We start from the raw sequence: 25812 nt of genomic DNA, 5'->3' as shown, positions 1-25812 counted from the left end.
CCCCAACCTCTGTACATGACAGTTTCTTCATCAATAAAATGAGGCAATTAGACCCAAGTCCCTTACGTCAGTACTTAAACTTTCTGTGGTGAAGGATCAAAGGCTAGGGGGTTTTTTAGCTTTGGTTTCGTTTTTTGTGTTGTTTTTTTCCCTTAATTTTTAACCCATCACAAACTATACTTTTGTAAGATATATTAAAAACTACTAGGATTTTAAAAGCAATCAAAATACAAGCCAAAATTTCTTATTAGATTCAGCAGACATGATATATGTCTGTGAACATTTCTAAATGCTGGCTCTTAATTTCTGAACTTACAAGGGTAGCTGGTTCATGGGTGGCACAGAGCAGCCCATCTGTGGGACCTTCTTTGATTTGTCATGGCCCTAGAATATGTCCCACTCTGGATGCCCTTGGCTGTCCTTGGTGACTTGGGCAGCAAGTGGGGTCTCACCAAGCTCCTTGTTTCTTTAATGAAGAAATTGACAGTCCATCCTAAAGGAGATCAGTCCTGAATATTCATTGGAAGGACTGATGCTGAAGCTGAAACTCCAATACTTTGGCCACCTGGTGCGAAGAGCTGACTCATTTGAAAAGACCCTGATGCTGGGAAAGATTGAGGGCAGGAGGAGAAGGGGACGACAGAGGATGAGATGGTTGGATGGACTCGATGGACATGGGTTTGGGTGGACTCCGGGAGTTGGTGATGGACAGGGAAGCCTGGCGTGCTGTGATTCATGGGATCGCAAAGAGGCGGACACAGCTGAGTGACTGAACTGAACTGAACTGACACTCTGAAAGATCAAGTGTCTTGCTCAAGGTCAAGTAGCTATCAGAGGCAGGCAAACCTGAACCTCAATTCCCCTTTATAAACTAAGTGTCATCCCACTGGTACTGAAGAGTTGTTCTCTTAATTGGGATGGAAGAGGTTTTGTGGTGGGTGTGCCTTGGGGAGCCTTGTTCCCCTTCATTCTTGCCCAAACCTGTCAGTGAGAGAAGAGGAAAGGGCTTCTGCATCCATAACGTAGAACAACAGCTCCCCTTTCAGGCAAGGTTGTGCGGTTTGGAGCGCAGCACCGTAATCCATCACTCACCAGATAATGTGATCTTGACTAGGAACAGTCGTTTGACTAGGACAGCTTGCTCTGTTCAGATTAATCCAACCAGTGGCCACATTTCCCCTGCCTGTGTGGACTCCTCTCTCCGTCTCCCATGACTGGCTCTCACAGAGTGCACCCAGGACTGACTCCTTGAAAAGGGATGTCCAGCTGTTTAAACAGCTGCCTGCCAGCCCTTTTGAATCATAACCTCATCATTTTTCTTAGACCCAAAAATGTGCCTTCCAACTAGTCAGAAGCTTACCTTTCTTTGACTGTCGGCTTTGAAACCCTGAACATCTGGTAGTTCTAATGTCAAGTTCAACAAGCACACGTGAGAGTCTGCTGTGTTTCACACATTGCCAGGCAGTTTACGATGTCTTGGGTCTGTTCTTCACAATATACGATGTTAGCAGTTATGCCCTTAGATGAGGAAACTGAGGCCTGGCAAAGCTAAGTAACTTGCTCTTGGCTAATAGAGGGGAAAAGTTTGAAGAGCCTTTTAGCACAGGATCAGAAATTTTCAGCTTTGTTTTCTTCTGTTTTCCTCTTTCTAGGATTGCATCAGAATGGAGTCATTAAAAACCAGTTTGTGCCATATCCCTATGCTGCTGGAAACCAGAGGCCAAATCAGAAGAGCCTGTACACGTCCATGGCACGCCCGCCTTTGCCACAGCAGCAGTCCATCGGCTCGGGCCGAGCATCACAGGCGCTGGAGAGCTTGGATTTCCTCAAGGTCCCAGACCAGGGTGCTGCCGGGTAAGAGTGCCACCTGCTGTGAGTGACCCTTGTGACCTCCATCGCCATCAGTCACACCAGGGTTCAAGAACGTGGGGCATCATCTGTGCATGATTCTCAAGATGAGTTTTGCACCCACGTGTGGTCACCCGGCCTCATCCAGCCCCAGGGCTGTGAGGCTCTAGGTTGGCATCTCGAAAAGTACAGCCAAGTTGATGTCAAAGGTCTTATCCTGGAAACACTAGAAAAGGGGTTCCCTTCCACCCTGAGACTGAATCACTCTGTGACCTATTTTGCTCTCTGAGATGGTTGAGGAATAATGGGGGTGTTGATTTATGTCTCTGCTAAAGGTCCATAAACACAGTGGCTCAGAGAGTCATTAGAAACATAAGGAGTACCATCCCAGCATTCTGTGAGGTGTAGATGTTTGTTTATGAATACAGACTGTCAAGGCTTTAAAATAAGAGCCTGTCTGCCTTTCTAGAACAGAAGAGGGAAGGAAAGAAACCAGCTTTTTAGTTGAAAGAAGTAAAGATTCATGGAACTCTGTGCAGATAGAGTTATCAGTAGGGGAAAAGGAGTTGGCTGTGTCCTGTGGAGTTTAAGACAAGGGAGTGAACTTTAAGACAAGGGAGCGAACTCTGCCAGGAAGTAGATTTTGGCACTGATAAAAAAGCATTCCAGTAGCCTAAAGATGAACTGCCCTAGGATGTAAGAAGCACCTTGTCCCTGAAAGTATTTAGTCACAGAGCAGATGGAAACCACAGACAGGAGTATTGTAGTGACTGCGTCATACACCAGAGAAGGGTGAGAATCCTGTCTCAGCCCCTGCTGATATTGGACCTGCTTCTTACCTTCTCCGGGCTGCATTTTGCTTATCTGTACACTGGTTTAATACCACCGAACTTGCAGCGTTGCTGGGAGGACTAGAGAGAATTTAAATAAAACATCTACCGTGGTTCCAGGCACGTAGCGGGCTGCTCAGTCAGCTGTAGCCTGATGATGAACGTGGTGGTGCCGGTGCCGGTGGCAATGAAGCAGTTTTTGTCTCGTGGTGGCCGAACTAGTGACTCTTTCCATTTGTTTTTAATTGGAGGATAACTGCTTCCCAGTGTCGTGCTGGTTTCTGCCATACCACAGCGTGAATCAGCTCTGTGTGCACACATACCTCCTCTGCCCTGAGCCTCTGCCCCCTCACCCCCAGCCCACCCCTCTAGGTCACCGCAGAGCGCCAGGCTCTGCTCCCTGTTCTACGCGGCAGCTTCTTGCCAGCTGTCTGTCCCCCGCATGGGAATGTATGTATGTCAGCCCTGTTCTCCCAGTCCATCCCACTCTCTCCTTCCTCTGCTGTGCCCACAAGTTTTCCATTTTCTACATCTGCATCTCTATTCCTGCTCTGCAAATAGGTTCATCAGTACCATTTTTCTAGATCCCATATATATGCATTAATAAACAATGTTTGTTTTTCTCTTTCTGACTTACTTCACTCTGTGTAACAAGCTCTAGGTTCATCTACCTCACTACAACGCAAATGTGTTCTTTTTATGGCTGAGTAGCATTCCACTGTATATATGTACCACAGCTTCTTCATCTGTTGATGTGAACTAGTGGCTTTTAAGGAATCTCTGACTCTTGGCAAGAATCTCTGACATGATCCTCAGTGGTGGAATAGTTCTCTCTGCTGAACCCCATAACGGGGCTGCTGCAGCCCACTCTTCCCCTCCCTCTTGCCCACCTCCATTGTCTAGTCTCTCCATGTCTGTAGAATGATAAAGAACTTTTGAGTGTGATCAGGAGACTCGTGTACAAACTAGAGCAGTGCTGGGTGAGAAGCAACAGCTCCTTCCTTTGGGCGGGGAGCCACCCATTCACCTGAGGCCTTGTTAAAGGCAACAGACTCTTAAGAACTTTCCCGGATCTCACCAGCTTCTCTCCTCACGTTCCTTTTCCCCGGCAAGTCTTCCCTCATGTGGGCTTCAGAGAGGAAAGCACTTTGGCTTTAAGTATGTATTTGTTTAGCTGTGCTGGCTCTTAATTATGGCGTGCAGGGTCTTAGTTGTGTCATGCGGGACCTGGTTCCCTGAGCAGGGGTTGGACCTGCGCCCCCTGCATTGGTAGCTTGGGGTCTTAGCCACTGGACCACCAGGGAAGTCCCAGCACCCTGGTTTTATACAAATGGCCATCAGGAGAGTGGCCGCCACTTTCTATTACATCTCCCCCTGCTCCCGCCACTCCTGCATATGTAGCTCTCTCCCGCCAGTTCTCATGATCATAGTTCGCCTGGTTGGCTTGGTCTAAAGAGGTGGTTCTCCCACTTTAACGTGCTCCAGAAGCACCTGGAGAGCTTACTGGCCCACTTGTGGCATTTCTGATTCAGTAGGACTGGGATGGGGCCCAAGAATTTATATTTCTAACAAGTTTTGAGTTGATGGTGATGCTGCTGATCCAGGGACCACATTTTGAAAACCACTTTTATCAAATCATTTTGATCAAAACTTCTCTGTAAAGGTGAATTGAGGGGTGCTATTGCAGCAACAGGATTCTTACTCCATAATCCAGATCTACACTACTCAGATGGATGAAACGAAAATAATCAAACAAGCCTTCTTGGGTCCAGTTTGAGTTCCCAAAGTAGGCAGGGGATTAAAACCAGTCAGCAAAATGCACCAATTCCCTTAGCTCTGTCTGCTAGCTTCCTACTTGCTTTGGTTTTGGCAAGCAAAACCATCTTTCCAGGCTGCTTTGCAAGTTACAGACTTGCACACCAGCCAGCTGGGAGCATCTGTCAGCCAAAATGCAGGCAATTTAGGAACACTGTGTCTTAACCGAGGCTGCTCCCTTCCAGCCCGCAGCTGTGCTGTTCCCTATTTAAGTCTTGTCACACCTTTGCCACCTTTAAGCTTAAAGGTCAGGCATACCTGATGCTATTTTGGCAGTGGCTGTGAGGCTGGAAGGAGGGAACCTTCACTCCTGTCTACTAGACAGTAAGATTTTCCTGTGTATAAAACTCACATGAGGCACACTGAGTCTCACAGCTATAACATCTCAGCCAGCCTCCTCTTTGTACACTTAAATCTGCAGTGATGCAGATTCTTCCTTAAGTCATACCCTGATCAAACAGCTGAGCTTTTGCTTAGTATTTATTTTCTAAAACACATCAAGTCAAAGCTAAAATAATTTCTAATGTGGCCAAAGACCTTCGATAGGCATTTCAGGGCCCTTGTGATTACCTACATATAACAGTTCTTCATTGCCAAGAAAACATGAGTTGCATTTCCCGTGGGAGGTTGCTGAGCAAACAGGGAACTGTAGGGTCCCTAGCTGGTTCCTTTCCACAGAGACAGAAGTTCCTGTTTATATCACTGCCTCAAATCATGCCCTTGGATTTACCAACCTATAAAAGGGAGGTTACCTCTAGGTCTCCTTGGACTTTCAACTCTTAGGTTCATCTTTCCTTTCCCTCCCCCACCCCCAATGCACTTAAAAATTTTATTTATTTGGGTGCACTGGGTCTTGCTTATGGCAAGAGGGATCCTCAAATCTTCATTGCAGCTTGTAGGATCTAGTTCCCTGACAGGGATCAAACCTGGGCCCCCTGCATTAACAGAATGGAGTCACTGGACCACCAGGGAAGCCCCAGTGCACTTTTCTTTATAGACATATTTAATATAAGCAGTCATTTCTTTTGGATCATGTAATGTGGATAAAATCAAATGGTGTAATTAGCACCTCAAGTTAATTCAAGAAAGTCTTTGTCAGGTTATTTTGGGTTCAGTCAGTTGGGTTCTGGGTTTTTGGGTATTTGCTTTTGGAGAGAGCATGAAACCTTCACTAAATTACCACCCCAAGTGGATCCTTTACCCTTGCCATGCCATGGTAGTTGTGACCATCATAATCGTTATCCAGAAAACTAAGATATAGAAAGAATTATAATCTTATAGTCCCTTAGCATACCTTTTCAACAGTCTGTTTCAGGTTCAAAATCTGTCCTGATTCTCAGGAAAAGAGGACAGGTAGCACAAGAATCATATAAACATTTCATTCGCCAGACTCCGCCCTGGCTCCATAGGAACACTTGATTTACCAATCAAATGTGCCTTATATTTTCCCTCCCGTAACTGAAATGTACATAATCCACCTCCAGTTCATTACTGGAAGCATTAAAACCCAGACTGGAAATTTTTTTTTTTTTCCTGTTGGCCTTTTTAATCCTGTGGTGCATTTCAGGGGAGGACCACTTCAGGAAATTTCAAGATACTCCAGAGATGAATCCAACTGGAAGTTGGAAAAACAGAAAAATATTGAAAGTGCTCAGTGGTTGGGCTTCTGGCCATGCCACAAAAGAGAGATCGATCGAAAAATGTAAATGCTGCCTGGGTGTCTCCTGACAAGATTCTCCTAATGGAGTCATATTTTTCAAGGGGCTTAAAATTTCCAACAAGTGTCCAATAGCAATATTTCTTAACCCATAATCTACAGGAGCAGCAGCCATATCCTGGCCCAGGCAGACACAAAGCCTAGGAATTTCTGGCATCCATTCCCACATTTCCAGTAATGTTTATAGATTCAACCTTTTGGAACAGAGCATATTTTAAAGAGCCAATGAAATAAAATGCCATTATTTTCCTTCTTGGAATTTTAAGACATAAATTTCACATCTGCAGAACAAAGACGTGATACTTGAAAGCTTAATCCCAGCTCTCACTGGCACAGTGACATAGGCACACCCGGGTGCCCCAGAGGTATGAGGGCTGCAGGGAAGTTCACAGAATGTGGCCTGGCCATTTTCAGGGAAGCCAGGTTCACAGTAGCCAAGGCTGGGTGTGAGTCCTGGGTCACTTGTTGACTATTGACTGAACCAGTGCCTTCTGTGTGCCACCTGCTGGGCACACGGATTGTCTCACTAATTACCAGCTGACAACCTCATGTGTATCACTTAATCTTCCCACACCTTGGTGTCCTCACCTGTATCATGCTGTTGCTGCTGCTAAGTCACTTCAGTCGTGTCCGATTCTGGGCAACCCCATAGACGGCAGCCCACCAGGCTCCCCCATCCCTGGGATACTCCAGGCAAGAACACTGGAGTGGCTTGCCATTTCCTTCTCCAATGCATGAAAGTGAAAAGTGAAAGTGAAGTCGCCCAGTCATGTCCAACCCTTAGCGACCCCATGGACTGCAGCCTACCAGGCTTCTCCGTCCATGGCTCATAAAGCCAGTTAATAGAAATTTAAAGCCCATTCATGGTTTTGTGAAGATTAAATAAGGGCTCTGTAAAGTAAAAAGCACAATGCCACTTGAAAGTTTATTTGTATTTTTTTTGGCTCCACTGGGTCTTCGTGGCTGCGTGCAGGCTTTCTCTGGTTGCGGTAAGCGGGGGATACTGTCCAGCTGAGGTGCACTGGCTTCTCATTGCGGTGGTTTCTTCTGTTGCAGAACACAGGCTCTAGGGTGCATGAACTCAGTAGTTGTGGCGGCGCACAGGCTTAGAAGCCCCAAGACATGTGGCATCTTCCCGGACCAGGGATTGAACCTGTGTCCCCTGCATTGGCAGGTGGATTCTTAACCACTGGACCACCAGGAAAGTCCTATTTGTGTTTATTTTGTGACTGTTATTCATGTGATTTGGTCTTACAGAGAAATATTAATATTCTACCAAGATTGAAAAGTGGGTGTCCCCTGGCCCAGTGGCTTTATCCACAAGAACTCAATCCTCTGGCCTGCATAGAGCTCTAGACTACGGAGGGGCTAAGCTTCAGGAATTGCTGGCTTTAATGGAGATGGGGGGAGGGGGTGATGGGGCAACCTAGGGAAGCCAAAACAAGGGGACTAGTCAGGGAGACAACCTATCTCACTCCCCCTTCTCTGACCATCGCACATGTAAAGCCATGCTGCTCTCTGGTCTCAGACCACAAGCAGAACAAAGCTGAGAGGTTATACTGTAGTAGATACTAGCTGCGTTTCAATAACGGAAATAAAATCCAAAATTCCTTCTTGTGCTATGCTGTTCTACAGTCTTTTTCGAGTGAACCCTCCTTTGCTCCAATCACCGTAACAACTCACATCCCATGAAGAGTGTGAACAGTCCCTGTCTCTGCGTCATTGATGTCACTTGGTGTTGTGTGCTCTTGTGGGCTTCTGGCCCCTTGTGAGGTTGGACAGCTGTCTGTAAGGGCTCATCGGTCCGTCAGCGTCCGGTGTCTCAGGGCATAGCACCTCTTGGCCTCCCCAAGGCACTGAAACAGGCAGGTTTTCACAAAGCCGACTGGGTGTGATGTGCCTCATTACTCAGGAAACTTTGTGGTGTGGGTTATGCTGTGACTGCTTTAGATGTCTAACACCCTACTCAGAAAAAGACCTGATGTAAAAGCAAGGTGCTGTGAACAAGTTTCTTCATGTGTTGGTTTTTTAATGAAGGATAAACAGAGTAAAGTGGTAAATGTGTAGTCCCTTGGTATCCACCAGAGATTAGTTCCCTCACACACACACACACACACACCAGATACAAAAATCCATGCGTACTGAAGTCACTTATATAATATGGCATGGTATTTGCAAAGGCTTCCCTGGTGGCTCAGCGGTAAAGAATCTGCCTGCAACGCAGGAGATGCGGGTTCGATCCCTGGGTCAGGAAGATGCCCTGGGGAAGGAAATGGCCACCCACTCCAGTATTCTTGCCTGGAAAATCTCATGGACAGAGGAGCCTGACAGGCTGCCTACATCTCCTTGTTCAATTATCTGTGGTCCATAAGAAATATACTTACTATAACTTCCCAGGTGGCTTAGTAGTAAAGAATCCACCTGCCAATGCAGGAGACTCAGGAGACACAGATTCTATCCCTGGATCAGGAATATCCCTTGGAGTAGGAAATGGCAACCCACTCTGGGAGTCTCGCCTGGAAAATTCCATGGACAGAGGAGCCTGGCGGTCTACAGTCCAGGGGATTGCAGAGAGTTGGACATGACTGAGTGACTGAGCCTGCACATGGTATTTGCATATAACCTCTGCACATTCTCCTGTGTACTTTAAATCATCTCTGGGTGGCCTGTAATACTGAATACAATGTAAATGTTATGTAAATAGTTGCCCTGCCCAGCAAATTCAAGTTTTGTTTTTCAGAACTTTCTAGAAATTTTTTCCCAAATATTTTCAACCTGCAGTTGATTGTATCTGCATCTGGGACACAGAACTCCTGGATGTGAAGGGCCGACTCTACAGATTACACTGAAATGATGGGTCACATGGTAACAGCAAAGCTACTTTACATTGTGCCAGAGGTACATGTAATGAAACAACTGGATTTGCTCCATGGTGTGGAGTTTTATAACTACATATAAATCTGCACACAGTGAACCTTTTTATTATTGAAATGGCAATAGGAAAAATAACTGTCGTTTTGATTCAGAAATTCTTGCTCCAACCCCCATTATCCCAGTAACACAGTTTTCAATCATGTGAGGTTTAATTGGAATACAAATATCAAAATATGAGCACTACCAAAAACTATCTAAATATTGCATTGTTGTTGTTTCGTCACTCAGTTGTGTCCAACTCTTTGAGACCCTGTGGACTGTAGCCCGCCAGGCTCCTCTGTCCATAGGATTCTCCATGTAAGAGTACTGGAGTGGGTTGCCATTTCCTTCTCCAGGGAATCTTCCCAACCCAGGGATTGAACCTGCATCTCTTGGGTCTCCTGCATTGGCAGGCACATCCTTTACTGCTGAGCCAGCAGGGAAGCCCCATAAAATCCTGCATATCCATTGTAAAATAAAACTAGTCTAAGTGCTTTCAGATGAGTAAAAGTGAGTTATTATGAGGGACAGTGGTATGCTCTGAAAGACTAGATAGGCAGAGCCTTAACATTTGTTAGTTTCCGCTCTCTATGTGGCCGATTTCAAGCTACCAGGGTGACTCCCCCACTGGTCCCAGAGCTGGGAGGAGATGCAATCTCCCACCATCATGTAGGCAGCAGACATTAATAGCATGGATAGATGTAAAATGTGGTAAAATAATTAGGGAGGGTCAAATTATGAGTATTTGTTGCCTTTGCTTTTAACTTACTCGGTTAGATGTTTTTTATTTCATCTTTGTTGTTCAGTCACTCAGTCATGTCCGACTCTTTGCAACCCCATGTCCTTCACTGTCTCCTGGAGTTTGCTCAAACTCATGTCCATTGAGTCCAGCCATCTCATCCTCTTTCACCCCCTTCCTCCTCATGCCTTCAATCATTCCCAGCATCAGGGTCTTTTCCAATGAGTCGGCTCTCCGAATCAGGTGACCAAAGTATTGGAGTTTCAGCATCAGTCCTTCCAGTGAATATTCAGGGTTGATTTCCTTTAGGATTGACTGGTTTGATCTCCTTGCTGTCCAAGGGACTTTCAAGTCTTCTCCAACACCAGATTTCATCTTTAACGATTCTTTAACAACTGACCCACAAAATTTCTGAAAGTGTGACAGCCTGCTCTCACAGGCTGGGTTGAGGCCAGTTCCTTCACCCTGGGCACGAGGGTCTTGTTTGCTAGGTAAGAAAGTCTGAATCCCTTTTTCATGACTGTGAGAGGTGCCCGTAATTTCTGGTAGCTGGTAGAAAGGAGCTGTCATCTCCTCGTTATTGACTGCACAGGATCGCCACCTAGTGGTGGAAGGGGATAGTCTGCGTTGAAGGCTGAGTCTGTCCAACCAAGCCGGGAAAATGGCTGTTCTGACTGATTCGTGTGATGGTTTCCAGGTCCGCACTGCAGTGAGTAAATACGAGCCAGGGATCACCCCATCGGGGCAGGTGTCCTGTGTTCCGTGGTAGGTCTGACAGTAGAGATCTTAAAAGCACTCTGGAAAGCCGTCTTAGAATTAGGAAAAGGGCCTGGGCCATTGCCAGAATTCCCTCTCTTTAACCCATGAAGATAGATCCCTAAAGATGTGAAGCGATGGATCCAAGTCATGTGCCAGCCAGTGTCAGAACTGGGCCTCAAACCCAGTGCACGGACTCCAATTCAAGCCACAGTCCCTAATACTGCTCCTGCAGGACGTGCAGATTGAGGCCACACAGTCTTCCTGGGCCTGACACCAGGTCCAGGGATTACCATGGTGAGAACAGCCACCCCCATGGACTCTGCTGTCCTGCTGGGGAGACAGGTAGCCCAGGCCCCCGTCCCCAGTGCGCCCACCCCTGCTCAGAGCAGGCACAGGCTACCAGAGGATGCTGCAGGGGCTGAAACAAGATCCCAAGGCTGAGCAGGAATTAGCAGTGCTCTGTGTGGACTGGGGAGCATGAGGCCAGAAAAATCAGCGTGGCTGGAGTTCTGGGAGCCTGCTGCATATGTATCATGCCATTCGCTGATGAAGCCAGCAGGAAATTCCAGGAACCCACGTCAGTGATCTCGTGGGAGTGTTGTGACGCTAAATGAAGCAACATTTGAAAATGCCCAGCATGGTATCTTGCCCAGAGCTCCAGGCAGGGGTTCCCAGACCACACCCCCTCTGTTGACACTCACAAGAAGAGCGAGGACATGCTTAGATATGAGAATAAGACAAAAGTGACAGGAGAGGAGGAGGGCTCGCTTGGCAAAAGTGCTGCCCGACTGGATAGTTGTCCCCTCTCCTGGTTACAGAGGACATATAAACAGGAAAGAGCCAGACAGTGGTGATCTTGGGATTGCCTAAACAGCCCCTTTCCTGATGCAGAATGCTGAGCTGTTCTCCACCCCCATGTCCTTTCCCCATCAAACACAGCCACCTCGTCGATACTGCTGCTCCCCAGCAAACAGTGCCCCATTTCAGAGCTACCTGGAATCTCCCCCTCCCAACTGTGGAGCACTGCAAGCCCCATTCAGCCAAGAGATACACGACCAGATGACCTTACACTGCATGGTAGCCGTCGTCCAGGGCCTGGGACAATCAAGCCAATGTCCACTGTACACAGGAACCCAATGCCCCAGTAATCCCTGAGGTTTTACTTTGACTTATGCTGAGGAAGTAGGCTCTGATGGCTTGGAGTCAAAGACCACACAGAGGCTGTGTTCCCACAGGTGTTTATATGGTCCTCCATCCCCTCCTCCACTGTGTCCCAGTTCCTGGATGGGACACCCAGCAGCTGCTTGTACACAAGCTGGCTGAGCTGACTCTGGGTATCAAGAGTACACTGCAGAGCCCAGGGGGGCCCATGCAATTTACTTATTTTAAAAATATTTTTTATGCAAGTATCTTTTAAAGAAGTATTTCTGTATGGCTGTGCTGGGTCTTCGTTGCTGTGCGGGCTTTCTCTAGTTGCCGCGAGCAGGGGCTACTCTCTAGCTGCCGTGCGCAGGCTTTTCGTTGCAGTGGCTTCACTTGTTGTGGAGCACCGGCTCAAGGGCGTGAGGGCTTCAGTAATTATGGAGCACAGACTCCAGAGCACAGGCTCAGTAGTTGTGGCACTCTGGCTTAGCTGCCCAGCGGCATGTGTGATCTTCTCCGAACAGGAGTCAAACCCCTGTCCCCTGCATTGCAAGGCAGATTCTTAACCACTGGACCACCAGGGAAGCCCCTTACTTTTTTAATTTTTGAGTCAGCTTTCTTGAGAGATGATTTACATACCATAACATCACCCATTCAAAATACAGTTCACCAGCTTTTAGTATAGTCAGGGGTATGCAACCATCATCATACTCTAATTTAGGAAGATTTGGGTTATCCCAGAAGGAAACCTTCTCCTTAAGCAGTCATCCCTCCCTCCTCTGGCCCTCAGCAACCACTAATCTACTGTCAGGATAGTTTCTTCTGGACATTTCATGTAAATAGAATCATCCTTCTTTTGTTAAATTTACTCCTAAGTAATATTCTCTTTGTGTATTGTAACTAGAATTGTCTTCTCAGTTCCTTTTCTAGATTGCTCATTGCTAGTTCATAGAAATATAGCTGAATTTTGTATATTGATCTTGGTTCTATAGTCTTTCTGAATCTTTTTATTCTAGTAGTATTTTTTTAGCATATTCCTTGGCCTCTTCCATGTGCAAGCTCATCTCATCTGCAAATAGAGGTTATTTTCCACTTCTTTTCCAATCTGCATGCCTTTCATTTTTCTTGACTAATTGCCCTGGCTGTAGAGCCTCCAGTGTGTACCGGTGAGCCGACACCTCTTGTTTTGTTCCTGATCTTAGGGGGAAGGTATATTTGTCACCAGCAAATAGGATGTAGACTAGGAGCATGTGGACAGGGGTCCTAAACCCAGCCAGGGCTCGGACTGCATGGAGAGAGGTAGGAAGATGCCAGTGTGGCCTGCAGCAGGATGAGAGGCTTGGAGCAAGTGAGGCCACACCTAGCAGGGACTTTGTAAGCCAAGGGCAGGAGGAAGCTGTTAGAAGGATCAGTGAAGAGTGAGGTAAACTAATAACACACTGAGCTGATGTTCAGGGAGCCTTGAAAGACAGCAACCGGCAGGAGTGGCATGAAGGGGAGGAGCCGGGTGACCTCAGCAAAGCTGGAGGCAGGTGGGCAGAGGAGCAAGGAGGGAGGCTCCTGGGAAGGCTGTGGGCAGGCTGGCCCTTCTTTTCAGAGAGTCACCCAGCTTTGCCTCTATGCTAAGAGGGCCCCCTGCCCAGAGAATGCACCCAAGTCCCAGTACTCCTGGGCTCCAGACACCCCAGCCACCTGCATTAAGGGTGCTAGGTTTCTCCCCATGGACAAAAAAGAGGCCAGCTCTCCATCTGTGAATGGTGAGTGTATGTGTGTGCACGTGTGTGCATAAGCGCACATACCCTCCCAGCCCCACTCCCTGGAGGTGCCAGACTGCAGGCTTCCTCCCGCCCAGGGTGTTCTAAATGCACTCCCCACCCCCCATTCCTTGTTGCTGGGAAGTCAGATGACTTCTGGTATCCAGGCTAATGGCTCTTATTAACCAAATGCTGACACATCTCTAATATATAGGTTACTTAATTAAAAACCTGCTTATCCAGCCAGCCTGCTTTCTCAAGCAGGTGATGGGGATTTCCAAGACTAGGAAGGAAATGATGTCATGCTAACGATCTATACGATGTCTTTCCTCTTCCATAAAAGTGCCTTGTGGGGGTGGGAAGGTGGGCATGGGGGTTGATGTGAGAAGAGTGGAGCCTGAGTTACCTTGGGGTTTGCTCCCTTCTACACAGGGAGTCCTAGGAAGCACTCAAGGAACACCACCCCTGCTGGGGACAGCTAGCAGCCAGTACCCCCCTACCCTCGGCCAGCCCCTCATGATCTGACTTGCTCGTCAGCACCCCGTGGCATCTATTGTCACAGGACCTCAGCGAGGACAGTGAGGCTCTGGCCTCTTCAGAACACGGCTCAAAACTGGGTGTGCTTTTTCTCTCCAGAACTCAGGCCCCAGGAAGTACCCTCCCTTTTCCTCCGCCCTCCCACAGGTGTTAACAGGCCCGGCCAGACCTAACAGCCAGCCCCACTGTGTTGAGTTCAGTCCAGCCCCTCTTAGAAGAAGTCTTAAGTTTCTTTCAGAAGCAAATGAACATAGGCTTCACTTTAGTTAGTCCTTAAAGGGGCATGGGGGTGTTTGCTCTATTTGTTTCCTAAATGCATTCTCTAAACGCTTTTGATGAACATATTTAATAAAGGGTTATTCCAGACATGTTTCAAGATCTCAGTAACTAGGACCATGCCTTTAAGGCAAGGTATGAATGGTGACTGGAGGAAGCATAGTTTGTAGAAGGAACACATTTAAAGCTAGAAGACATTTACATACATTTAAAACTGGATTAGGGCCTGAGCACCAGAGACATTTTTGATGCTCATCACCAGGTAGAGGAGGTGGCACTGGCATCTGTGGGGTAAAGGCGAGGGATGTTTAACCCCCTGCAGGGCACAGGGTACCCCCTACAACAAAGGATCTGGACACCCACAGCGTCAGGAGTGCTGATGTTGAGACGTTACTTTGGATACATTTTCTGCACAAACAAGAACATTCATTCCTAGCAGCATTTTTCTGTAATGAAACTGGAATTATCTCAAATGACCATCAACAGTAGACTGGACAAGTAAATGGTGACATAGTCATGGAATGGAATAGTAAATATAAAGCCATGAGAATGAATGAGTCAGAACTACATGCACCAACAGTGCTCATCTCAAAAATGGAACGAGGGAGGGAATTCCCTGGGGGCCCAGTGGTTAGCACTTGGTGCTTTCACTGCCATGGCCTGGATTCAGTCTCTGGTCAGGGAACTAAGATCCTGCAAGCTGTGCACCGTGGCTGGGGAGGGGGGAAATGGAGCAAGTTATAGCAGCGTGTGATTTTTACACAGTTATACAGGTAAACCATGCCTATTGTTTAGAGATACTCATGTGCATGGTAAAACTACAAAGCAAAGCAGAATTATTAATATAAAATGCAAGCTAGGGATTCATTCTGGGAAGGCTTGCATTTGAAAGGAGGCACCTGTAGGCTTCCATGGCAGAGTTCTGGTTTCACAGTTGGGGGTGAGGGGAGTACATACGTGGCTGTCATGTTATCATTTAGATGTGTAAATATGTTTTATAAATTTGTCTTGCATCTTTCCTTTTATGCTGGGAACACAGCAACAGCAGCTAATGTTTATGCAGAATTAACTACATGCTTTTGCACTGACCATGTCAGGAAGGGTGTTTTATCCTCCAAGAAAGTTTAGAGGTTGACATGTCCTTCTAAGGACGGGGCTAGATTTGAACTTGAGCAGTGTTGGCTCCAGGCTCCAAACCAGCGCACAGTGCTACTGCCTCCTCTTGGGTCCCACCTCACCCGCCTCCACTCTCTCCACAGGGCCCGGAGACAAACAACCAGCCGGCCTCCCCCAGCAGGGGGCAGACCCAAGCCCCAGCCCAAGCCCAAGCCTCAGGTGCCACAGTGCAAGGCTCTGTATGCCTATGATGCTCAGGACACGGATGAACTCAGCTTCAATGCCAATGACATTATCGATATTATCAAAGAAGGTAAGCGCACGGCTGGCTGGGATAGGCTCAAAAAGCAGACAGTCACAAGGCTATAAAAACTAGTTTAAATGTGAATGGAATTTATGGGCTCCTCTAACTGAAATTTCAGGCTTCAGGCTGATTGGACTGGAATTAAACTCCAGCTTAATTTTTCAATACTTCTGTCAGCTCTGCTCTCTCCTTTGTATTTCTTCCCTCCTCTGGCTGTTTTTCCTCATGGTAGCAAAAAGACTGCATCAGTTATAGGCCAACAGATCAAACCACGTCTAAAATCCATTTTACTTCTGAAACTTCTTCTCTTAGCCACTGGATAGAAAGCCTAGGTTTCACTCTGATTGGACCAAAGTGGTCATGTGCCCATTCCTGAATCAGTCGCTGTAGCAAAGCAAATGCTGTACCCTAAGTGGGCTAGACCTGGTGGGGATTGCCCTGGGAAGTGGTAGGTAGGTCTAGCCCACCCTGATTTCATGGCCTCTCATACTGAAGGTAGATGGAATAGAAGCCAGGGAGACAACCTGTTACATCCACTATAAAAATGGTCTGGTCTGTGGGCGCGGCTGAATACTTTATTAATTTGGTAGAGAAGATATGTTAGCACAAACATTACTGCTTATGGAAGCATGAAAAACAAAGATCACTCCTAACTTAGGGTGTTAGAAAAAGTACCCTGATGGGAATGACATCTGTGATGAGGGCGGGGTGGGGGGGTGGGTCACAGAGAGAGGAGCCTTGGAGGCTAGAAAGAGCAGGCCATTTTAGGAAAATGAGCTGACACTTGACCCCGGTGAGGAACCCCCAAGGAGATGAGATGAAGCCAGAGTGGCCTGGTCACGGAAGCCCTGGGTGCCAGGCTTAAGTTGTCAAGACAGAGCAGAGCCATCCAAGTTGTAGGGGCAGAGCAACGACAATCTGAGTGGACAGTGGTTCCCCGGCAGGGGCCACTTTCTGGAAGAGGTGGCCAATTCTCACTCCCAGGAGAATTCTAGGTCCCCAGACCAAAGTCCTTCTAAGCAGCCTCTGGGTGCTATTTTTAATCTCCTTTTAACCACCTGGTTTTCTGCAGGTGTTAATATTTTAAGCCATTTAATAGTCTTCAAAAAGTTGGAATAAAAATAAGTATTGAAATGAACTTTTAGTAACACAAACAGGGTTTTTATCACCAGCATTGTTCAGCAAAAATACGGGAAATGACCTAATATCCATGACAGGGATTAGTTAAATAAGCTTTGCCATATCCACTCAGTGAACTTGGACGCAAAAATTTTTGTGTTAATGATGCAGAAGTACAGTACATTTATTGAAATGGAAAAATCTTCATGAAGAAAAGGAAAAATTAGAGGCTGAACTAGTCTCATTTTTTTAAAAATATAAAACACATGGAATAGAAAAAATTTTTTAATGTTTTCAAAGTAGAAAATGTTATAGTGTTCCCTTAAGAGTTGAACTTTCTTTTCAGTATTACTTTCATTTCTCAATATTTTCAAAGTTTTCTAGAAATAACACTGCTGCTACTGCCACTGCTAAGTCACTTCAGTCGTGTCCGACTCTGTGCGACCCCATAGACGGCAGCCCACCAGGCTCCCCTGTCCCTGGGATTCTCCAGGCAAGAATACTGGAGTGGGGTGCCATTTCCTTCTCCGTAAGAAATAACACATGGGTATAATTAAAACAATTATATTTTTGTGTAAAATATAGAGTCCTAAAAGTTATCAAAACATGCTATAAAGTATTGCTTTACTTTAAACAGTGTGGTGTGAGTGCAGGAATTGACATATGGATACAAGGGATAGAACAGCATCCAGAAACAGAACCCTGTGTGTATAGGTATTTAATAGATGATAAATGTGGCACTTGAAATCAGGGGAAAGGATAGAGTCACTTTCCATTTTGAAAAGAAAGTTTGCTGTATGCTTCATATACAAAATAAATATCAGATGAATTAAAGATCTGAAAATGTATGACTAAACTATAAGTCTAAGAAGGAAACCTAGAATATTAATCTTTGGGTGAAAAAATCTTCCTATGGAAGATGTCAAACTCAAAAACCATATAGGATTTAACCTCATAAAAAGGCTACATTGAAAGCTACGTGGTGAATAGCACTGGGAAAGTTAAATGATAGAAAATAGACTAGGAAAAAAAATGTTTTACATATATAAATAACTCCTCTATGAAATAATCCAGCCCCAGAGTGGACAAAGGCTATCGGGGCAATCACTGCACGGCAGAGCCTCCTGTGATGTCAGCAAAGATTAAAATGTGAGAGAATCCACCACATTCCCTTATCCAAATCCTTTGAGTAAACTGAGGTTCAGAAATCAGAGCTTTTGTCAAGTTAATAATGGAGTATATATAAACATCATGTAATATATATACACAACATGTGGTATATAACACCCCTTCAAGTTCCCAGGGCAACAGCTTAGATCAGCCAGTTTCTGCTGTGGAAACTAAGAGCCTTCACGCTCAAAGACATCATAAACAAGCCCATGTCAGTTCAGGTCAAGTTTGGCCATCAGATGGGTTATAGAAAACTTTCAATTTTTAGAACTTTCTGGATTTTGTCACTGCAAATAAAGTATGGAGTGTAATGTCTGTGTTTAGTCAGGGAAATAGGTACCTTCTTTCACTATTTACTGCTGAAATAGGCTTTGGGGAAGGAAATTTAACAGTATTTATCAAAATTGTTACTTTGGATTTATATATTAACCCCTTCCCCCAAGGTCAGTTACAAATAAATTAATACTTACATGCATAAAAGAAATACAGAAGTCCTTGATGTAAGTATAGGAGAGTTTTCTTTTCTTAATAGTGTCAGTGTGGGAAAGGATTTCTAGAAGTAATAGAAAACTAAGACTGTAAAATAATCATTTGATTCAATGGCTCAAATACTATGTCGGAGTTAATAAAAATGGGAAGGACATTTATAACTCATGTGACAGATTCACTAGTATATAAAAAACTAATCAACAAGAGGCCAACATGAAATAAAATTAAGCAAGTGATATGAACAGTGGGCATATCTATAGAATACAGAAGCTCTTTATATACAGATGTGAAATGATCTTTATTATTTTTTTTTTTTTTAAATATTTATTAGTCATGTCCAACTCTTACGACCCCAGGGGCTATAGCCCGCCAGGCTCCTCTGTCCATGAGATTTCCCAGGCAAGAATACTGGAGTGGGTTGCCATTTCCTTCTCCATGAAATGATCTTTAGTCTATATTACTAAGGTTAAACTATAGAACACAATAGTATGCTATCGTTTATATACAAAAGGTTGTTGGCTTTTTAACAAATACTTGCCTTTGTAGACATGAACTATATCTCTGGAAGAAAGTGCAATAGGCAATGCTACTGGCCCAGACGGTAAAGATCTGCCTGTAATGGAGGAGACCTGGGTTTAACCCCTGGGTCGGGAAGATCCCCTGGGGAAGGGAACGGCAACCCACTCCAGTATTCTTGCCTAGAGAATCCCATGGGCAGAAGAGCCTGGCAGGCTACAGTCCATGGGGTCGCAAACAGTTGGACATGAATGAGCAACTAACACTTTCACTATCATTTGTATACAGAAGGCCGTTTTTTTTTGTTTTTTTTTTAATAAATACTTGCCTTTATAGACATGAACTATCTCTGGAAGAAAGTGCAAGAAATAGGTCATACTGCTTGCCCTCCAAGAAGGGATCTGGGTGGCTGGATTCACTGTTAATACTTCCACGTGCACTTTCAAAAGTACAAAAGGATAATCTAATCACAAAAAGTAAACTAGATTTTCTTAAAGGATAATAGAAGGTCCATATTCTTTGCTCCAAGAATCTATCCTATAGATCTACTTGCACATGGGCATAAAGATATATGTATGGACATTTATTGCAGTAACAGCAAAAAATAAGAGAATGGCTAGCTACACAAATTTTGGTTTACTATGCAGCTGTTTAAAAAATGAGATGCAGTCATGGAGAGATGATTGAGTACTGAAAAGCAAGATGCAGAAGAGTAAGATCTAGAATGACCTATCTAAAATGAATGTGTGTTTATAATCATAGAAAAAGGTCTAGAAGAATATATATCAAATACTTATTACTGGTGAGGGACTGGGATTAAGCTGGGAAGTAAGGATGGTGAAGTGGTGCAGATCAGTTCTCCCAGAAAGATGGTGAGGTGGAGTAAGGCGTGTGAAAGGTGAGTCGGGAAAGAAAAGGGGGGACGCAGGATTAGAGTCATCAGACCACAAGCCGACCTCACAGTCTGCCAGCCCAGCTCCTGGCCTATCTCACAGGCAGGAAGATCCCACAAGGCCAGCCACTAGAGACGGGCAGGGAAACCTCATAACTGGGCAGTGGGTTCTTCTGGAAGGGGGCCTGTGAGGCACATCCACACGTCTGATTTTCATTAAAAGAACATGGATGGGGCCTAGTCTCCTCTGCCTGTGGGCACACCTATGGGAGCAGAGGCCCCGACTCACCTTCACGATCTCTGTGTCCCCACAGATCCTTCTGGCTGGTGGACGGGTCGACTGCGTGGCAAACAGGGCCTGTTCCCCAACAACTACGTGACCAAGATCTGAGGTGCGCGGAGACGCCGACGCTAGGGAGGAAAGAGCTTCAGGCACACGTGGGAGGGGACGTGTGGGGGCCCTCCTCCCAATCCATAGCAAGCAGCTGCTTCTGTGAGGCCTGGAGCCCCTCGGCCCCCTGCCCGTGGAGGACTTCGCAGAGCTGGGTTGGAGACAGGGAGTGTCACTCCACAGGATCCCAGGAGGGCAAAACAAGCACCCATTAAGATTTATTTATTCTATTTAAACCTGGTGAGAGGACCAGCGAGGTCCACGCAGACCTTGCCAGCTCTATCGAAACAGCACCTGCGCGCTTACCAGGCCCAGGGGAATGGCCATGGGTGGCCGCTGACAAGTGCCTTTAGTTGAAGCACATCTCTCTCATCCCTCTCTTCATTACCTGACATGCGCATTCCTCGCCACCTGCCCTCAGGGGGAACCCGCTCTGCAGGTGCAGGGGGCGGGGTGGGGGAGCGAGGGGGGCTTGGCGGGAGCAGGCACTTCCCATGCAGATGCCAAGGGCCCACTGAGCCCACAGGAGCATGGGTGCTGCTGATTTTGCCAGGCAGGCTCTCTCTGGGTCTTCAGTTGGTATGTGGCTGGCCCATGTTGGTTTTCGTGTTTAATGCTGTACCTATTATGAGAAGGATCTTTTTTTTTTTTCAAGCTGTACATTTATAAAAAAAAAAACAAAAAACAGATCATATACTGTATATATAAAAATCTCAAGATGGTAGAAACATGTATGAATGTACTAAGTAGTACCCCACTGTACTTATTCTTAAGGTAGGTTTTATGACAAGACTCACACCAGGTACTCACAGATGTGCACTACTCCTTTCTGACGAGAGAACCATCAGTGTTACTGCTTCCCCGGTCCCTGCACACCCTTTCCAGCCCTCACCTGTTGGGAGTTCTCCTCTGCCCCCCACTCCGTGTCTCCTCCCCTGACCTCCAAAATAAAGGAATCAGTGAACCACCTTGCTCTTTCATGACCTGTGTCTGGGTTGTGTCCACCCCCACAAGAGAAGGTATGTTCAGGGCCTAAACGCCAGCACCTTACTTGGAAATCGGGTCTTTACAGAGGTGACTGAGTTAAAATGGGGTCATCAGCAGGGCCCCTAATCCAATATAACTACCATCCTGATAAAAAGAGGAGATTTAGACGCAGATCAACACAGAGAGAGGGAGAAGATGAGCGAAGAGTCAGCCACCTACAAGCCAAGGGAGAGGGCCTGGAACAGAGCCTCAAGGTCCCCAGAGGAGACCAGCCCTGCCAACACCTGCATCGTGGGCTTGCAGCCTCCACAACGGTGAGGCAGGAGGTTTCTGCTGGGAAGCCACCTGGTCTGTAATGCTTAATTAAGGCAGCACTAGCACCTCAAGCGGAGAAGGCGATGGCACCCCACTTCAGCCCTCTTGCCTGGAAAATCCCGTGGAGGGGCCTGGTGGGCTGCAGTCCATGGGGTTGCTAGGAGTAGGACACGACTGAGCGACTTCACTTTATTTTTCACTTTCATGCACTGGAGAAAGAAATGGCAACCCACTCCAGTGTTCTTGCCTGGAGAATCCCAGGGACGGGGGAGCCTGGGGGCTGCCGCCTATGGGGTCGCACAGAGTCGGACACGACTGACGCGACTTAGCAGCAGCAGCAGCACCCTGAGACTGTTCACTGCACCAGCAGGGAGAAGTTGGAAACAGTGTCGTGTCCAGCGACAAAGGAATGGTCGCAACCTCTCCTCCTGGTTGCCACAGCCGGTCTTAAGCTCCTGGGAAAGTAGGATTTGATGGCACATCCCTTTTTGTCATTTTGGGGTCTCCAAGTCCAAGGGAAAAAAATTATCAGGGATTACATATTAGGGGGAAAATGTATTTGAATTTGGGGCAAATAATTCTGTTCTACTTCAAGAGCAGAGAGCAAATATCATTTGCTAACAATGTTTTAAATATATTTCAATTGCCTTTTGTGACCACTTAGGAAAAGAAAGCCGTAACGTGGTGACATAAGGAAGGGTGCTTCTACTGACACTGAGTCTATTTCACAAGGGGCTTTCAATTTCACTCACTTGGACTCATTGAAGGGCAGGAGGGAGACAGAACAGCGTCACAGACGACTCCCCACAGCCCCAAGGCCAGGCCGCCTCCTTAGGAGCAGGACCGTCCAGATCGCCTTGGTGTCACCATGAGCCCCAGGCCCAACGCCCACACGAGGCTGTGCCCAGGGCTCATGGTGACGGACACTGAAGTCTGGGGCCGGGCTCCAGGAATTCGGGCGTCGCCTGAATCAGTGACGGCATTGATGTTTCTAGGTAAAGACTTAAACTTGGGTTTCTCTCATCTGTGGATCCAGCCAGGCCTGCTCTTTTGTTTAGACAGACATGAAGCTAGTCCAGGAATCACTTAACCAGGGAGAACATGGAGAGGGTGAGGGGCCAGCCCCACCTCCTAGAACTTGTCATCCTGCTTAGGAGAAGGGGCCTGTGCAGTAGAAACTTTCATTATGAAAAGGTGACAGATCCCTTCAGCTGACGATACAAAGTAACCAAGAACCGCAGGAGCAAGCCTGCACCTGGACCCTAGGGCAGAGGTGTTCCGACTGGCAGTGGACCAGCAGTTCCCGAACCCCTTGGCCTCAGAACTCCCTTACACTCTTCTGTACTATTAACGACCTCCACGAGCTCTGCTTTTGTGGGTTGTACTCATCAGTGTTTACCATACTAGAAATTCAAACTGAGAGCATTTTAAAACACCAGTGAACACGCACATTCCATCATCACATGTCACATAGCCTCTGGAAGATTCTACCATAAACCATTGACAGAATGAACAGTAAAAAAAAAAAAAAGAAAGCAAATAACATCCTAGTATTAGGAAGAGTTTTTGGCCTCATGGCCACATTTTGAGAAACACAGAGGAGGGTAAGTGGTAATAAGCAGAGGATGCCACAGGCAGGGAGAACGCCTGGCTTCCTGAAAACATTAAGCAAAGGGTCAACTTTGCACAGCATTTGGGAAAGCAAGACTGACACCCGTGAAGAGGGCAAAGCTGCGTCTGCCTTATGAGCTTGCTCCCCTATCAGCAGGGGTGCAACCACCCATACCCACCTCCCCCATCACACCTGACCCGTCACCAAGTCTGCCGCACGAAGGCAGTAAGGGGTGAGGAGTGCAGTTTTCCCATTTAAAGGACATTCCCTCAAAAGTGCACATACCTGAGTCCTGTGGCCTCAGATGCAGGGGTTGGGAGTCTCTTGCTGGGGACAGTCTGCCCAGAGCAGCTGGCCCAGTGCTGAGAGCTCACTCACAGCCATGCCTCCTTCCAGGGAGAGATGCTCACAAGCACAAGTGAGGGACAGCAAGGTTGTGCACCCATAGAACTTAAGTCTCCAGGCTCGCTGCAGAGCAGGACGTGTACACAACCCAAATCCTCTCCCACATGATTCCCCCTCAGCTCCCCAGACCTGTGTGCTGCTGGGCAGGCCTGGCTTGTCCTGCCTCTGGTATAGGTGATTTCCTGGGTGGTTTCATTGGAGAATTCTGGGAGTAAAGTCTGGGTGTGGGAGCAGAGCATGCACAGTGTATCTTTGGTGGAGAACCTAACAGTTTCACCGGACCCCTCACCTTTGTGGTCATGAGAATGGGGGCCACTCTGCACCGCTGCCCCCATCCCTACTTGTTTTGTCTCTCCCAAGGCCTTGCCAGTCTCACTTTTACTCCTCCCAGCCCATCTTGACGCCTTCCCCTCCCAGGGTACGGGACTACCTACCCTGCTAACCAGCATTCCCTAGCCTAAAATGTCCACTTTGCAAATGAGAAAGTGCAAGGACAATGCCCGGCTAGAACCAGCTACCATTGGAACCCTGATCTAACCCCAAGGCTATGCTTTTAGTCTTTGTCTTCAATTAAACAAATATTAAGGTATTTGACAGTCTGTTAACCTTTAAACTGCCAATATCTTTCAAAAATCAGAAACCTAAAAACAAAAACAAAACCTTACAAATACGACTCAGAGCCTAGAAACAAACCCACACACCTACTGTCAATTAATCTTTGACAAAGGAGGCAAGAATATACAATGGGGAAAAGACAGTCTCTTCCCCAAGTGGTGTTGGGAAAGCTGGACAGCTACATGTAAATCAATGAAGTTAGAACACTCCCTCACACCATACACAAAAATAAATTCAAAATAGTTAACATACTTAAATATTAGACATAACACCATAAAACTCCTAGAAGAGAGCACAGGCAAAACATTCACTGATATAAATTGTACCTATGTTTTCTTAGGTCAGTCTCCCAAGGCCATAGAAATAAAAGCAAAAATAAATGGGACCTAGCCAAACACAAGCTTTAAGAAAAACAACAACCTACAGGATGGGATAAAGTATTTGCAAACAATGCAACCAATAAGGGCCTAATTTCCAAAATATACCAACAGCTCATACAACTCAACAAAAAAACCCAATAGAAAAACAGGCAGAAGACCTTAGACGTTTCTCAATGTCTATAGACGGCCAACAGGCATATGAAAAGATGCTGAACACCACTAGTTATGAGAGAAATGCAAATCAAAACTATCCAATAAAATGAAGTACCACCTCACATCCATGATTAGAATGGCCAGCATTAAAAACTCTACAAACAGCAAATGCTAGAGAGGATGTGGAGAAAAGGGAACCTTGTACCCGTTGGTGGGAATGTAGGTTGGTACAGCCATTTTGGAAAACAGTATGGAGTTTCCCCAGAAAACTAGAGTTTGATCCTGCAATCCCCCTCCTGCACGTATATCCAGACAAAACTATAATTCAAAAAGATACATGCACCCCTATGTTCATAACAGCACTGTTCACAATAGCCAAGATGTGGAAATAAGCTGACAGATAAAGCAGATGTGGTACATATATACAATGGAATATTACTAAGCCAAAAAAAAACCAAAAGAATGCCACATGGGTGCAACAAGAGATTACTGTGCTAAGAGAAGTCAGTCAGGAAGAGGACAGATACCATATGATACCTCAAACATGGAATCTAAATACAACACAGAGAAACCTATCTATGAAACAGAAAGAGACTCACAACATAGAGCACAGACTTGTGGTTGTGAAGAGGGAGAGGTCTGGGGAAGGATGGACTGGGAGGGTGGGATGGCAGATGTAAGCTATTATATATGGAATGGACAGATGAACAAGGTCCTGCTGTATAACACAGAGAACTACATCCAATATTCTATGATAAACCATAACTGAAAAGAATATTAAAAAAAAGAATGAATATATCAATTTATGTATAACTGAATCTCCTTGCTGTACAGAAATGAACATTTGAAAATAAAAACTTTAAAAAGAGCTATGTACAGTATATCTTTGAATACCCAGAGTCCATCTCTTTACAAGACCATCAACCTTCTTAAACTAACAGCCACTCACATTTGAGCACCTCCAAATACTTGCTTGACATGCTTGAGTACAACACTGTGAGGCAGATACCTTTTTTT

At 46.1% G+C, this 25812-nt stretch overlaps 1 protein-coding gene across 2 annotated transcripts in view; it reads left to right on the top strand.

Annotated features, from left to right (window-relative positions):
• MYO1E (myosin IE) overlaps positions 1 to 21296 on the top strand; it is a 217093-nt gene extending 195797 nt beyond the window's left edge. For both annotated transcript variants that reach the window (XM_025295700.3, XM_025295697.3), the window contains exons 26-28: positions 1653 to 1854; positions 15591 to 15760; positions 20252 to 21296. In XM_025295700.3, the coding sequence (XP_025151485.3) occupies positions 1653 to 1854; positions 15591 to 15760; positions 20252 to 20328 (449 nt within the window). In that variant the 3' untranslated portion in view covers positions 20329 to 21296. The remainder of the gene's footprint in view (positions 1 to 1652; positions 1855 to 15590; positions 15761 to 20251) is intronic.
• Positions 21297 to 25812: the final 4516 nt, after the last annotated feature.

The sequence above is a fragment of the Bubalus bubalis genome, chromosome 11 (assembly GCF_019923935.1).
Source record: "Bubalus bubalis isolate 160015118507 breed Murrah chromosome 11, NDDB_SH_1, whole genome shotgun sequence".
NCBI classification, from domain to species: domain Eukaryota; kingdom Metazoa; phylum Chordata; class Mammalia; order Artiodactyla; family Bovidae; genus Bubalus; species Bubalus bubalis.
Note: the sequence above shows the minus strand (reverse complement) of the source record. Positions and strands in the feature narration are given on the sequence as shown.